The sequence below is a fragment of the Carcharhinus amblyrhynchos genome, chromosome 8 (assembly GCF_965287045.1).
Source record: "Carcharhinus amblyrhynchos chromosome 8, sCarAmb.v2.hapA, whole genome shotgun sequence".
NCBI classification, from domain to species: Eukaryota; Metazoa; Chordata; class Chondrichthyes; order Carcharhiniformes; family Carcharhinidae; genus Carcharhinus; species Carcharhinus amblyrhynchos.
Window position 1 is genome coordinate 23,264,752 of NC_137331.1, and position 17,060 is coordinate 23,281,811.

General features: G+C 42.0%; 1 protein-coding gene across 2 annotated transcripts in view; it reads left to right on the forward strand.

Moving 5' to 3' along the window:
* The window catches only part of neto1l (neuropilin (NRP) and tolloid (TLL)-like 1, like), a 219,083-nt gene that overhangs the window by 132,152 nt on the left and 69,871 nt on the right, over window positions 1–17,060 (forward strand). Inside the window, exons 5-6 of one of the 2 annotated variants that reach the window (XM_080193774.1) lie at window positions 8,304–8,345; window positions 8,454–8,581. The exons of the other annotated variant lie outside the window; for it this stretch is intronic. Coding sequence (XP_080049900.1) covers window positions 8,304–8,345; window positions 8,454–8,581 — 170 coding nt within the window. The remainder of the gene's footprint in view (window positions 1–8,303; window positions 8,346–8,453; window positions 8,582–17,060) is intronic. 2 annotated transcript variants of the gene reach the window in all.

Genomic DNA, 17,060 nt, shown 5'->3' on the forward strand with positions numbered 1-17,060 from the left:
ACAAAATGGCTTGCAGGCCATATGGATAAACCCTTTCAGAATGTTAAAGTAACCTGTTTGATCTTCTTAAGATTCATTTTGATATCTGAAAATTAGGGCCCTTCAGGTTATATGCACAGGCTATTGCAACCAATTCTTCAAACTGTATTTCATTGACCACGTACACACCCAAAGCATTGCAACAATTTGTATTGTGTTTAGATCGACCCATCAAAGTGAAAAGTTTAAGTAGCCAAGACAGTCTCCTTTTTCCACATTTGTAAAAATCTAGGCTATCCAATAAAGAATGAAGAAAGTCCTGCTATTCCTTGATTATTGGATATTTTGGTATGGCACCATGCACAGCAAAAATATTCTGGCTGATCTCTCCTCTCTGCTAAGGTACCCATACTCACCCAATGACATTAAATGGGGGTTTGCAGCTAACCTCAGCTTCTGGAGGAAAAATCAGCCTCGAAACCTTTCATCTCTTTAATTCCTGCTGGAAACGAACATGTGTGGACTGCTAATAGGGATAGTGTTTGGCTTGGGTGTGATACCTAAATGGTTTTATAGACTTTTGACACTCACTTCCCAGACTCACTGGTTGAAGTATTATGCAAAGTACCAGGGAACAGCTGGTGCTTGTTGAAATCAATTACGCACAAGTTTGCACTTTACAATTCGAGATGGAGGGGAAAAAAAAACAACAAATTAGTGAAATCAACGAGAGCCATTATTCTTTTACCTTTAATCAAACTGTTCATGGTTGTGACTTGTGTATATATTTTGTCAGCAATGGCCCAGTCAGAGGAATCCTCAACTTTGAGGCAGAGGGTTGTGGCTTCAAGTTCCATTCAGAGGTTTGACCACAGAAATCTAGGTTGACACTCCTGTGGAGTGCTGCACTGTCAGACATGCTGGGCAGAATCAAAGCAAGCAGGGTTTGGGGGAGTGGGGGTGGTGAGGGGAGGACCATGCAAATCTATTCACCTCAGATGAGATTTTCCCACCTTGGGGCGAGAGCAGCCGGAAAATTCCATCCACTGTCTTTCAGATGAGCTGTTGAACTGAGGCCTCTACTACTCTTGAAGGTTGATGTAAAAGATGCAGTGATAGGTGCTATTTTGAAGTAGAGTATGAGACTTGTTCCCCCGTGTTACCCCTGAATCCACCTCACAGAAAAATAAAACATTACCTGGTCATCATCAAATTGCTACTTGTGGGAGCTTGCTGTATAGAAATTAGCTATCCCATTCCCTACATTATACCAGTGGCTATGCTTCAAATGTCCACCAAGGGCTGTTAAGTACTTTGGGATTTCTAGAGGCTGTGAAAGGTGCAAACTAAATTATTTCTTTTTTTCCCTCAAGCATTGTTGGTTGCTGAAATCTGAAGCCCATCTATTAAATTATTGTATACCCCTGAAATATTAGCAATTCTCTGATCTAGCACCTTGTCGTATGATAGCTCCTACTCTGATTTGAAACAGCAGCCCTCCCCATCAGGTTCCTGAGCAATATTTTAGCCTCTTAATGTCTGACTGTGACCTGTGCTGATGTGGAGATGCCGGCATTGGACTGGGGTAAACACAGTAAGAAGTCTCTCAACGCCAGGCCAAAGTCCAACAGGTTTATTTGTAGCAAATGCCACTAGCTTTCAGAACTGCCAGTTCCAAAAGCTAGTGGTATTGGCTACAAATAAACCTGTTGGACTTTAACCTGGTGTTGTGAGACTTCTTACGAGTTCTGTGCTGCAGGGAGACTTGAATCAAAAGGCAATGGCCTGAATTTTTTGGCCGATCACACGATCTGGTCCCGCTGTCGTGAGCGGAGATTTGGCTGTGCACCAAATTCCCTGTCCTCGCTTGCAGTGGTGGTAGAGGCAAACAGCTGGAAAATTCCAGTCAGCATCTCTTCATTGGACTTAAATGATCAATCAAGCATTGTATCGCAATTTACTTAGAGTGAGAAAAAATGGTCGTACCATATGGACATTGCTGTCAGAACCCAATCTTCTCACTCCTCTATCATTGAGATCCTAGAACTATTTGTGATTGCAGCACAAATGAAGCTCATTCAGCCATTGTTCCTGTAGAGACACCTTGCTGAGTAATCAACAACTAATCCAACTGCTCCATGCTCACCATAACCTGGTATCATTTTCTGCTTTGAACATCCAGTTTTCCTTTAATTACAGTAATGGTTTGAGCCTCAACTACTCCATTTAGTTACACAGTCAGCACATTACTAAAATACTTCATGAGCAAACCTGTCATTATATGAGGCTCCCTCATTTATGCACATATAATGTATTAGATTCCGAGGTCTCGGCTGCTCTTGATCTGTCAATGTCAATAAAAAAAAAGTTGCAATTTTAATGAGAAAAATAACATATTCGCTGGAATTTTATCACCCTGCCCTTCACGGAATCAGAGCAGGTGAAGGGCGGACAGTGGAATGTCCGTTGACCTCAGGCAGGATTTTTTGGTCTTGGGTTGAGTGAGGTCGTTAAATCCCACCCATTGTCTAAGAATGATCTGAAAAATAAACATAATCACATGACTTAGAACTTTGAGATTTATGGTCCTATTTTGGTTGGTTTGCTTTGCAGTTCACCTCGCGCAAAATTGAGTAGATTCCATGTGATATGAAACTTTTGGTGGGATTTTCCTGGCAACAGGGTGAGTGAGCCACACAAAACAGCATAGACATTGGTGGGACCAGTGGTGAGCTACCTCCACTGCTGGTAACGTGCTGGGGGTGTGGGAGGCCAAAAATCCCAGCCTTTGTATACAGCGTTTTAAAACAACAGTGTAGGCTCAACCATCATTCTTTTTGTGTGACATTTTTATTTAACATTTTGACAGCCTTTGTGACCCATTATTTTGTGATCACTTCTTAATTACAGTCAACATTTATTTTCATACAATCAACTTGTTCCATCAGTTTCAGCCTTGCTCAGCTGGTAGCTTGCCTGTCTCTGAGGGTCTAAAGCTCTTGGATTCAAGTCACATTCTACAACCAGAGCGCATTTTTTGGACCATTGTTTCAATGAAATACGGAGAGACACAAGCAGCAAAGTGGAGCTAAGACCACAAGCGTATCAGCCAAAATCTTATAGAATGACTGAACAAGCTCGATGGGCCAAATAGCCAACCTCTACTTATATTCCTTTTGATTGTATGAATGACACACAGTTGGGGAAGCAATCGTTTAAGTGAAACATTAAACCAAGGTCTTGTTGCTGGATAAAATGAACACAAAAGTCACTGTTGCCTAGTTTGGAAAAAAGAGCACAAGATTTACTCATAAACTGTCCAATACTTGCCCTTTAGCCAGCAATACAAATGACAAAATAGGAGGTCATTTATTTTATTATTAACTGGACAAAACTCATTTACCGATTATTTGACATTCCTGGGATACTGGTTGTGCCCACGACACGACAGTGCCTACATTTTAAAATGGATATTGCTGAAAAGAGCTGTGTGTTGCCAATGTTTTTTGTCTTGCACCCATCAGGACAAACACTAGAATGCCAAATTTCAGATGATCGCAACAATATATACTACAGGTGAAAAGGGTGCTGATTGCTTGTCAACACTTCAACATGCAATTAATTAGATACGAATATATCCCAAGGACTCAAGAAGTGGTTATAGAAATGCAAGTTTTACCTTTCCTGCTGACTAAAAATTGAATCAAGATCATGTAAACCCCATTTTTATCATATCCTTTACAGGCACCGAAGTATGGAGACTTTTTTTGACATCTCTCAGAATTCAAACTGAAATGTATTTTGACAACCTTTGTCATCTATTCTGTGAAATATCTATTTATAAACTTCTAAAGTGTAGCTATTAGCATGTTACAATTTTTGGGTGAGTGGGAGGACATTTCTGTGAAATAATATTCCACATTTCACAATGTTGTGAAAATAAGGTCATTTGGGTTAAAAAAATCTTTTAATTTATTCCAGTTGGAATGAAGGCACCATTGCTTTCCTTTATATACATGCATACGCATAGATGCATAATGGGAATACACATTTTTGGCAACAATTTATATTCATTTTAGGGATATGAGATTGCAAGCCAGATCAGTATGCTTTCCCAAATTACTTTTCAGAGGGTAGCAGTGAACCTTCTACTTAAGCTACTGCAGTCCATTCTCATACAGTGCAATTAGATAGGGATTTCCAAGATCTTGACTCAGCACCAGTGAAGGAACAGCAAGATATGACCAAGTCAGAATACCATGTTTGGAGGATCCCCATGAAACTGTTACTAGGTGACGGAAGTTGCAGAGTGAAAGTGGTGTCGCAGAAGCTATTGCAAATTATGACAAAAGATCTTTAGAGGAGGTGGTGGTGTAGTGGTATTGCCAACAGGCTAGTAATCCAGAGGCCCACGTACTGCTCTGGGGACCTGCATTCAAATCCCACCATGGCAGATAGTGACACCTGGAATTAAAAGTCTAATGATGATCATGAGACCATTTTCGTAAAAACCCATCTGGTTCACTGATAACCTTTAGGAAAGGAAATCTGCCGTCCTTTCCTGGTCTGGCCTATATGTGAATCCAGACACAGAGCAATATGTGGTTGACTTTTAACAGGGCAGCAAATGCTAACCTTGCTAATGACGCCCACATCCCATGAAAGAATTTTTTGAAATTTTGAATATGGTACACAGTGCAGTCACAGTAAGCTCGTGGTGAAGGGACTGAACATTTAAGATGATGGATGCTCTGGCAATCAAGAGGACTGGTATTAGCAATGTCCAAAACAAGTTTAATATTCCTTTGAAAATTACTGTACAATGATAATTTGTTCATCTAGGAACACTTAGAAATAGTTCAGTAGATGACTTAAATAACTGCAAATTTAATTATTCAAAATTATATGGAGTGCACTCCTGGCAAGGGCCTTTTCCAGTCAGCACTGTCATACAGGTGAAAAGTGCACAAACTCAGAGCTGATGATGTAACAGGCCACACTAACAAGCTAGGAATGAAGACATAGCCTCCTCACAGATTTGTATGATACTGAGGAATACCGTAGACATTGTTCAGTGTTTTGTTGCCGGTTACCAGGTCCAGAAGATCATGAAGTTCATGGAGCTTCCAAGTAAATGCTATGGGTGTCTGCAAACATTTGAACAATAAGAGGAATTATGAAGGGGGAAATTCACCTCTGCTATTTGAAGACAGTATCATCGTTGAATCGTAGAATTACAAAATCCCTACAACACAGAAGGAGACCATTTGGCCCAACAAGCCTGCAGTGACAACAATCCCACCTAGGCCCTATCCCCAGAATCCCACATATTTACCCTGTTAAACCCTCTAACCTATGTGTTCTGGGACATTAAAGGGCAATTTAGCATGGCCAACCAATCTAACCCACACATCTTTGGCGTGATGGCCAAAGAGGGATTCTTGTCAGGGTGGGGTTTTGTGGCTACACTTCCCCTTCTAGACCTGGGAAAAGAGGAGTTCACTCTTAACTCAAGCAGCTTTCAATTCACCATCTCTGTGATGCTGGGCTAAATGCCGTATTTTGCACAATGCATATCTTCTAATACTAAACATGGGTGAATCCCACCTAATAGGCACTGCTAACCCCAGAGGGAAACACTCTGGGTTTCCTGTTGGTGGGAGCACTTAGAGTGCAACAGGAGAATCGCCCCCCCAAAGATGCCAAAACCCATTTGATTTTAATTGCAAGCAGAATCCTTAAATTGGTTTGTTAGTACAAATCCAAGGAGGTACCTCCACCCAACTGCAAATAGGAATCTTCATAGTTTCAGCCCTTGTAGCTCAAAGTTTTTCTCCATTGGTTTAATAATACGGTAAATGAAATGCTTAAACCTTATTTAGATGTAAATACATAAGAATAACAAAGAGGTGCAAGGGATTTTGAAGCTACAATCTAACCCAAGGATACTACAATAGAAACAATTTGAGATTCACCTTAGTCAAAAAGCAGAATGCTGTGGGAGGTAGAACATACAAACTAGGAGTTGGAGTAGGTCACTTGGCCCCTCGAGCCTTCTCCACCCTTCAATAAGAGTATGGTTGGTCGGATTGTATCCTTAACCCCATTCTTGCCAATCCCTGATAACCTTTCACCCCCTTGTTAACAAAGAATCTTTGCAACTCTGCTTTAAAACATTCAAAAACTTGAAATAAGAACAGAAAATGCAAGAAATACTTAGCAGCTCAAGCAGAAGATGCTGAGTATTTCCAGAATTTTCTATTTTTATTTGAGATTCGCCCCGTCCGTTTGCGTTTTTATGTTGTTTTGCTAATACGGTTACAATAGGTTTCTATCACTCACTTCTTTTGACTGTTCTGAAATTGGAGAGCTCGCTGTGATCTTTGTATATTTCCTCCATCTTCTCCCTTGTGGCTGCTACAGTAGCAAAGGCTCTGTTTGATTCAAATGTGTACTAGGCTCCTTAGTGTTTACTTTTTATATCTGTTACATCAAATCAATTACAAGCATGTGGTAACATAAAGATCACAGATGCAATTGGGGTAATCATTTTGCTTTGCTCTGCTAGTGTTTAAGGAAGCTAAGTCAATTGGGATGTCAGACACTGTTTGTTAAGGGAATTGAGCAGATGATTGTCACTGCAGGGACACTGATGCCTCCTTGCAGAGCTCCAGTCACACGTGAGGGAATAGGCTAAGAAGCAGCAGCATCATAAATCTCACAGACTGTCCCACAGCAGAGTGCCCTGTTGAGGAGCTGTTAAACAAATCATTATTCCGAGTAAACCTCAGCAAATGTTGAAATATGTAGCTTTTTAATAATGGCTGTTGTACACATGATAAATATTTAATTTTCAACATAGTTGCTTAAAATCATAACTTGAACAGTAATATAGTTGAGGGGCCTTGGGGATGATCTTACCGAAAAGTCCACGCCAAACGGGCATGAAAACAGGACAAATCCACACTGTTTTTTTGGGTGAATTAAACATTGATTTTGATTCTGTCAAAAAAAGGCCAAATTGGTTTCTTGCCAGCAGGGTGACTGGGTTTGGTCTCGCTGACCCAAAAGCTGGCTGATAGCAGCAGTGGGTGCTATTATGCATGTGTAGGTCTCTGTGCTCTTAAGCACAGAGATCTGATACTGCCTCCCCCAATTATTACTGACCTTCATGGCTGATCACCACCCCACCTGCATACAGACCAATCATGGTCGAATCCAACTGTTGCAGAGTGACAATGGTTCCCCCCTGAACAGCCTGCCCAATCTGGCCTCACCTCATCAGGCCCCATCCCTTGGCACTGCCAGGTGTCTGGTGGGCATTGCCAGGGTGCCAGGCTGGCAGTGCCAGGTTGCCTGGTGGGCAGTGCCAAGCTGTTACTGCCTAAGGGGAACCCCCCTGTGCTGCCAACCTCCCAGGGGGGCCTTAATGGCCTCCAGTCCTCCTGGCAAGGCCATCACGTCAAGTCTCCATTGATGGGAACGAGATGTGATCCTCACTGGAGTGAACCTTCACGGCTGAGGCTACAGCGGGAAGTGGCAGCTGATTTCTCTGGATATCTGGTGCCACTAAGATCACGAGCTGTGAAAAATCAGGCAAGAATCCATTTTCTCAACTCTCTCACAAACTTACTGGCTCACCCTGTCCATCGACTGGTGGGGCAAGAAGGCAAGATTGCCCCTGGGATTATTTATAGAGCAAACTCATTTATTTGTTGAACACAGTAACGTACACATATGCCATTAATTATCCAAGTTAGGGTCACTCAACAGAAAAAGTGGTTGCGATTAAACAGAATTCACTCATTTTAATATGAAATACTGCATGTTTGGAGAAAACTATGATGTGCAAGTGTCATGTCCATGGAAACAAGCTGCAGAAATAAGTTCAGCTTGAAGAGAAGGTGAAGCAGTGTTAAATCCTGCTGTTGCAGTCCAACTCAGTATCAGCAAATATTAACAAAAGTTTTGCTTAGATATTTATATGCTAACCTAACCTAACTTGCTGTCGTATTTGATCACAGGGCTAATGAATGTATATAGTTGTGGTTTCTTGCAGAATAAGCAGGTCCACCTCATGCAGAAATGATCAGTCACAATCTTCCTTTAATCCTTTGAAGCACTTGCCTTGAGGACACTTTAGCCTTTAACAATTGCTATAGTATTATCTTTCAAAAGGTACATTAGCGTCCTGAAAAATGTGCATATGCTTTCTAACAATGTGTAACATTTTATGCTTCAGCAGAATTAGTAGTTTCTTAAATTAAAATCAATCCAAATTTTGGTTGGATTTTTACCGTAAACCTTTTTTTTTATCTTTAAAGATCCTGAATTTGCACATCTTGGTGCCCTGAAACCATTGCCAGGTTAGTAAACACATGAGATAAGCATTTACTATGAACAAGACTCGTTTTTGATCAGACTGATAATGCCATGTATATTCCCCGTTTGATGCTTTGTTTTGTCTAACTCAGTGTGTGAGTTTGAAATGGGAGGACCCGAGGGGATCGTCGAGTCAAAGCAAGTCGTGCAGGAAGGCAAAGCCACTCCCACGGAGGCAGTCGACTGTAAATGGTACATTCGAGCTCCACCAAAATCCAAGGTCAGTGTTGTGCCAAGTATTGCAAATATTTCAATGCGTCAGAAGTTTGCAAAGGCTGATTCATTACTGCTGTATAACTTTTTGTTTTGGCTGTGATAGCCCTGTCCCACGGTTCTACTTGCCAAACTTCCATCAATGTCATCAACTCAACATCAACCTATCGGTGATTTTTGATTGTGGAGCTTAGGTGAAAGAACAATACTTCTCAAATAAATTAGAATTGATTACCTTTGGTAGACATTTAGAATAGGTTTGCTAAACATTTTACTTTCACTAGGCTGTGTCTTAATGCCAGATATTTATATATAACTCCTTGACTTTGTTTTACCCTTTCTGGGCATGATCTTACTAGCCATTCACACCATGTTACTGCTGCGACAAGATCAAAGAATTTAGTGTCCAGCCAAATATCTGTTCCCTGCAGCGGGATGGAAAAATCCCACCAGTGTGAATGATGGTAAAATTGTGGCCGCAGTCCTGTTCAATGATGGTTAACCTTTTGACAATTACCATCAAAGAGCAAGATTTTTGAACTCATATAAAAGCAAATTACTGCAGATGCTAGAAATCTAATAGAAAAACTGCAAACGCTGGAAAAACTCAGCAGGTCTGGCAGCATCTGTGGAGTGAGAAGCAAGAGTTAATATGTCAAATCCATTTGATTCTTCTTCAACTCGAAATGTTAACTCTGTTTCTCCTTTCACAGGTGTTGCCAAACCTCTGAGTTTTCCCAGCTGTTTTTGTTTTTGTCCTTGAATGCACCGTGACTTCAGAGACTCAGATGATGTGTTACCGCTAAACATTGGAAAACAATTATAGAAATCATAGGTAAAGGGACCTATGAGGAGATGAAAATGCAGCTTCTGAACTCTATGTCTGTAAAATAGAGTTACCACATTTTTAAAAGTAAAACTTTAAAGTTTATTTATCAGTCACACTCTGGCGCCTGTTTGAGTACACGGAAGAGAATTCAGCACGGCCAACGCACCTAACCAGCATGTCTTTCAGACTGTGGGAGGAAACCGGAGCACCTGGAGGAAACCCATGTAGACAAGGGGAGAACGTGCAAACTCCATATAGACAGATACTCGAGGCTGGCAAAACTGTGCCACCATGCCGTCCACATTTTTCTAATCTGGTAAAAAGCATTCATCGCATATTTTGATATCTGTCTATTTCGAGTGTAGTGTGAACCCAGAGCTCCTAATTTAGGTTTTTGTGCAATTTCTATTTGAAATTGCGAAGAAACTAATTGCTTGTAATGTTTTGAAAAAAAAAGGAAGCATCACCTTCAGGAATTGTCTTGTTTTCGCTCTACGCTGCAACATCACTGAAAAACACATTCAAACACACAAAGAGGATATTGATCACATTTTCAGACATAGTTACAATCATGGAATGAAAGTAGCTTCAAGGAGATTCCTGTTTCTGTGGTGATACGAAGCATCCATTTGTTTTCATTTTTTTATTAGTGTCACATGTAGGCTTACTTTAACACTGCAGTGAAGTTGCTGTGAAAATCCTCACGTCACCACACTCTGGCGTACAATGAGACAGAATTTGACATGACCAATGCACCTAACCAGCTTTCAGACTGTGAGAGGAAACCAGGGCATCAGACACGGGAAGAACGTTTGGATTCCGCACAGACCGTGACCCAAGCAGGCAATCAAACCTGGGTCCCTTGTGCTGTGAGGTAGCAATGCTAATCATTGTGTCAACTTTGGTGTTTGGACCTATAAATTCAGTGATGGCCCAGCATCACTTCACCGTCAGCTTTAAAACCAAATGGTCACAGACAGGACTGTCATTACAGCAGAGCCGGGAGGGGTGGTGGTTCCCGATGATAGACGGGAAAGCTTGGGGCAATCCTGCCTTGGCCATTTTCAGGACCTCTGGCTGCATTTTACCTATCCCAGGCAACTACCTGTGACTTTCTAGGGAAAGGAAACCAGTGAGGCAGACTCCTGCGAGAGTTGGAGGGAGCTGCTAAGCATAGCAATAAGATTACCATGGGTGCAACTATTACCCATAGAGAACCTCCCATCACCTGGGCCCATGGTGTGCCTGAGAAAGATATGCAGTAAAAGAGATATGGTAGGAGTCCACCTAACCTCCTCTGAGGAAGATCTGCCAAATGAAGTTCCCTGTCAGGTATATAAGTGGCGAGCGTTGGACTTTCTCTTGGATCAAGGAGCCTGGAGTCATAAATCCCATCCCCTCTCCCAACACTGCTCCCTCCCTGAGAGCTACGGAGGCTTCAGCTTTTCATTGAGGGCAGTGGCCCCAGAGGAGCAGTGATGACTGTTGGTAATCCATCTAAAGAATCGCAGGATTAGTGAGGGACCCAGACCAAAGGCGAGTGATGGCATAATGGGAATCACAAGGTAGGTGATGTGGGTGAGGGAGGAAGAGGTTTGGAGGCAAGGGCATGTATGCTGCTGTCAGCTGCTCCCCCCTCTTAATTGAAGCAGGATTGGGAGGGTGACGGGTTCTCACCCAGTTCACCTCACTACCCTCCCCATTTACGTGATGTGCTCTGCTTTCAAATTCACCTCAAGAGAGGGGATTAAATTCTACATTTAATGCTACGTTTAGAGTGCAACTCATTGTTTGTATCAATTCAGTGAGTGTTAGGTAGAGTGATTTGTAAAAGTAACAAATGGTATTTGCGAAGCTGATGGCGATAAAGGGAAAGACAGTCTTGAAAGTCAGGGACATCTATGGAGGGAGAATTAGAGTTAATGGTTCAGGTCAGTTACAGTTCATCAAAACTGAATATGAATTTGAGTATCTATATGAACTTTAATCGCAGGAAAGCAGAGATCCAGAGAATCTGATTTGCGTATTCCTTGTTTATGATGGTCACACTGATGTGAAAGGCTTTTGCGGTGGCACCTTTGAAAGTGGAATTATTTTTTGGAAAAAGCCAACACTGGGGCATTGCATAACTAAAAATGCTCATTTGTACTATCTGTGTGGACAGATTTCAAAATGACTTGTTGGTTGCTCCAGAATACTAAGCAAAAAAACTTGGACCATCAAATTGGGAGAAGTTGTGACGTGCAGTCTTGACCAGAAAGTAATAATTACTTAGCCAATATCACTCATAGATTCTTTGAGACTACAGTCTTCATTAGTGCATTTACTTCACATGAGCAATGTTGCTAACAACGTTTCCCTATCCTGTTGTTCTGTGTCTTCATTCCTGTTTTCTTTCAACCACCTATCTAATCAACTCTTACATGTTCAGGGAGACAGTGGCCTTGTGGTATCATTGCCAGATTGTTAATCCAGAAACTCAGCTAATGTTCTGGGACCTGGGTTTGAATGCTGCCATGGCAGATGGTGGAATTTGAATTCAATTAAAAAAAAAGTCTGGAATTAAGAATCTACTGATGACCATGAAATCATTGTTGATTTGTCAGAAAAATCCCATCTGGTTCACTAATGTCCTTTAAGTAAAGAAACCTGTTGTCTTTACCTGGTCTGGCCTACATATGAATCCAGAACCACAGCAATGTGGTTGACTCTCAACTGTCATCAGAGCAGGGCAACTAAGGAAGAGTAATAAATACTGGTCAGCCAATGATGCCCGTGGTCCATCAATGAATAAAAAAAATACATTGACATGGTCTCTGATTCAATTAAAACCTCTGATTGTCCATTTCACTGCATTGCAATCCTCTGGGTATGAATGCTGTCTAACACCTTGTCAAGAGCAACTAGGGGTGGGCAATAAATGCTGGCCAGCCAACAATGCCCATATCCCATGAATGAATTTAAAAAAAAAGCTACATTTAATCTCATTTTTACCTTTCCTTGTTCTTAGACTATTCAATAATCAAATCCAGTCTGGTTATGTCTATTCTTCATATCTACCTGATCCTTTCCAAATTATAATCTCCTCTATCAAGTTACTCCATGATCTCAGAAAATGTCAGAAATATTTAGCAGGTCTGGCAGCATTGGTAGTGAATGAATCAGATAACGTTTCAGGTTAGTAAACTTTGGTCAGAACTGAGCGTGCTTAGAGATGTAGCAGCTGAGGGAAAGGACGGAGGGAGGGGATGAAAGAACAAAAGGATAGGTCTGTCATAGGGTGAGATGCAGGAATGATTCAATAACAAAAGGCAGGAAAGAAAGAGTGTTTAGGGGGCCAGGAGGGTGAGAAGAAAAGAGGAGGTAAAAGGGTAGGTGTTGGAACTCAATTTGAGTTCAACAATTTCAGATGATAGCCACTGCTTCAATTTTTTTTTACATGATAGTAGTTTGTGAAGATTCTGCTTCTCACATTTGTACCTGCTCCAGGCACATCCATTTTTGTTTCTTGACATGTCCCATTAACATTTCTTCTTGTCTTACGTTGTTTCCCTGGTGCCCATGCCAGCTGATGTCATAAATGGGTCCTTCTCCTCATTGCTGTTCCCATTCTTTCAAACCTGCAGTCATCAACCTGTCTTCAAACAAAACACAGTCTTGACCCTTCTGTTTTTGCAAACTGCCACCCAATCTCCAACCTCCCTTTCCTCTCCAATATCCTTGATTGTATTGTTGCTTCCTTAGTCTGTGTCCACCTTGGTTCAAACTTCATGCTTGTTCCTCAGTATTCCATTGTCTGTTCATGCTCCAACTTGCCTGATATGCCATGTTTAAAGTCGTTGTTCAGTGGATAACATTCTGAGTTATAACCATGTGTGTTCAAGCCCCTCTCCTGACATTGAAATGCACAACCTAAGCTAACGTTTCAGTGCTGCATCATTGGGGCTGCCATAATTTTCAAATGAGACATTCAACATTGTGCTATATATAATGCGTAACCTTCCTTCAGCACTATCAAAAGCGTATTCTCTGGCCATTAAATCACATTGCTGATTGTGAAATTTTGCTGTGCACAGTTTGATTGTGGCATTTCTTTAAGTAACAATAGTGACCATGCTTCACAATGTGCCTTGTTGCCTGTGAAATAGTTTGGCCTTTAAGACCCTGGGAAATGATAGAAAGTCATTCTATTTTTTGTGAGCATGGATCTCAAATTTCCTCTGCTCTTTTCCATTCCCTAGTCTTTTCCTGTTCAAAGTTTATTATTCAATTTCTATGCAGAAATGTTTGACCTTTTATGAACATGATTTCCCTCCCACCCACACACACTCACATTTTCTGGTGTTGGAGGCACTCACCATTGGCCAGCAGTCGGATCTTCTGGTCCTGCCAATGTCAATGGGGGTTTTGCATGTCCAGCACCTTCCGTTGCTGTAGAATGCGGTAGTGGAGGATGGGGGCCGGTCACCATCAATGGGACGAAAGAATCCTGCTGGCAGAAGGAGCCAGAAAGGGCAGCACAGTGGCACAGTGGTTAGCACTACTGCCTCACAATGCCAGGGACCTGAGTTTAATGCCTGATTTGAGTTACTGTCTGCGTGGAGTTTGCACACATTCTTCCCATGTCTGGTTTCCCCCCACAGTCCAAAGATGTGCGGGTTAGGTGGATTGGTCATGCTGAAGTGTCAGGGGGACCAGCTGGGGTAAATGCATGGGGTTATGAAGATTGGTTGGGATTGTGGTCGGTGCAGACTCAATGGGCCAAACGTCTTTCTTCTGCACTGTAGGGATTTTATGAAACTGTTGCTCATTGACTTCTATCTATTTTGCTTGTTCAACCACCCAATCAATATTGCATTTCAGCTTCTGCTGATGCTCAGAATTAATACCTACGCTTCCTGTTTTCGCAACATTTATAAGTTTGGTCTTTTTCCAAACCCCGAGATCCAAATCATTGATACGCACAGTGGATGTTGCTTTTTGAATCAAACTTGCTGAGTAACTCCTGCCTTAAAACCAGTCTTAATTCAGCTACCTAACATCACCCAGATTCTATCCTCTTTAACCTTTGTGAACAACCTCCTGTGTGGCACCTTCTCCATTGCTTGCTGAAAATATAATGGAAAAAATAAATCGGCCTGAAGTCTTCCATGTCGCACCATTGCCAACACAAATGGAGAATTTGGCACTCAGCCACAACTTCATTAAAAGAAGCGGAACTGGAGAATTCCAGCCACAGGTGAAGTCAGAAATTTCCATCCATTATCTGTCTCATCCACTTTTTTTTTCAGTTTTTCATGAAGGGAAAAAATGTACCCCTGTTATTCTAGCCACTAAAATTTGTGGGAATTTGGATATTACTAACTCATCGGAACCAAGGTGGATTTTGGGCCTTTTCTGTGTTCGGCCTCACTGCTGTGTCAGTGAGGTTCAATTAACTGAAAAGCAATATTCATCTTCTCCTCGCTCGATGCACAAAGTACACAGGTTTCTTAAATTAAGCTATTTCAATAATCCATTTAAACAACTTGAATGAAAGACAGCAGCTCAATATTTATTTTTTTTCTCTGCAGCTGGAACTTCTGTTTGCTTTTACCCCTACTTTGCATTTCAGTTTGCCGTGGTGTCGCTCTGCTGCACAGTATGTTGACTCAGTGCTCTTCTCAACTCTTTCCTCCAACTCTGTGATCAGATTTCACACACAGAACTCTCCCTAGACTCCCTAACACCATTCTCGTTAACACCCAATGCACCACTTCTCAGTTTGGCTTCATGCTGTGGAGATGCTGGCATTGGACTGGGGTAAACAGTCAGAAGTCTCACAACAGCAGGTTAAAGTCCAACAAGTTTATTTGATAGTAAACCAGAACTCTCCATTCACCTGACGAAGGGGCAAACCCCAAAAGCTTGTGGGTTTACTACTAAATCAACTTGTTGGACTTTAACGTGGTGTTGTGAGAGTTCTTATTCAGTTTGGCTTCCCCAGGGCCACTAAACTCCAGAACTAAATTTGCAGATGAAATCTAATTGGAGGGATATTCAGTACTGAGGAGGGCTGCAACACAGGATGACATGAATAAAATTGCAAATTGGGCAAATGGACTTCGACACAAACAACTGTCTGGTCGTACATTTTGGTAGCAAGAATAGGAATGTTGCACATTATTTGGAAGGTGCAACTCTCACTGTGTGTGAAGATGCACTTTCACAGGCTTCGGTAGTGAACACAAATTATTAGACCTTATTAATTTGGATTGAACAGCACCTGCATGGCTGTAGCTAACTCCCAAAATGTCTCTGCCTTGAAGCCTTTCCTGCCATGGGGTAGTCCCACACTTTGGGGGCGATCTTACCATTGTACCCCACTGGCTGATAGGCGGTGTGAGTCAGCAAGATGGTGCAAGAAATGAAAAATCAGGTTTGTGCCCGATTTCTCACCTCTTATTTTACCAGCACCAGATATCTAGTGCAATCATCCTCACACCCATTTCTGGCGCGAGGCTGAATAAATTATGTAACTAAAATTTACATCTAATTTTAGTTTCATTAGCGAGCCCAAGACTCAATCATCCAGGTCCACTTGCCTCTGTGGCCTCACCTCTGCTGCTCTCAGCCAATGTTTGGGTGATTTAAGCCAAGCCCCCCCCCACCCCCCGCACTTCATTTAATTGGTGCCACAGATTAGCCAAAGGCCATAAAGTAACAAACTAAGCACTAGCCTTTAGGGATAGATTTAAAAAGCTGGAAAGTTATGCCATACGTAGAGTTTTGTTTGCAGTTCTGTTTGCTGTATGTTAATAGAGGGGCATTGGGGAGGATGCAGAGATTTACAAGAAGAAATGTGTCAGATATGTATACATCAGCAAAGCCTGGATGTCTTTGATCTTCGAGAAAGAAGACTGAGCGCCGACTTAATTGGAGTGTTTAAAATTATGAAAAGTTTTGATAATTCGGATACTGAGAGTGTGTTTCCTTTTGTGGGAAAGTAGCCATCAAGAAATCCAAGAGAGAAGTCAGGAGGAACTCCTGTAACCAAAGGCTGGTGAGAATGTGGAACTTGCTACCACAGGGAGTGCAGAATGCAACTGAAGGGAACCTAGCCAAGCATATGAGGGAGAAAAGAGTAGAGGTTATAATGATTGGCTTATAGGAGGAAAGATGGGAGGAGCACAAATACCAGCACATACTGGTTGGGCCAGTTGATCTGTTTCTGTACCTTTATAGCCTCAAGGGAACAGAGATAGCCCGGGAAATTACCGACCGGTGAGTTTGACCTCAGTGGTTGGTAAGCTGATGGAGAGGCTACTGAGGGACAAGATTTACGAGCATTTAGAGAGGTTTGACATGATCAGGAATAGTCAGCATGGATTTGTCAAGGGCAGGTCGTGCCTTACGAGCCTAGTTGAGTTCTTCGATAATGTGACTGAACACATTGACGAAGGAAGTGCAGTGGACGTGGTGTACATGGACTTCAGCAAGGCGTTTGATAAGGTCCCCCATGCAAGACTTCTTGAGAAGGTGAGAGGGCATGGGATCCAAGGGCCTTTGGCCTTGTGGATCCAGAACTGGCTTGCCTGCAGAAGGCAGAGAGTGGTTGTGGATGGGTCTTTTTCGGCATGGAGGTCAGTCACCAGTGGAGTGCCCCAGGGATCTGTTC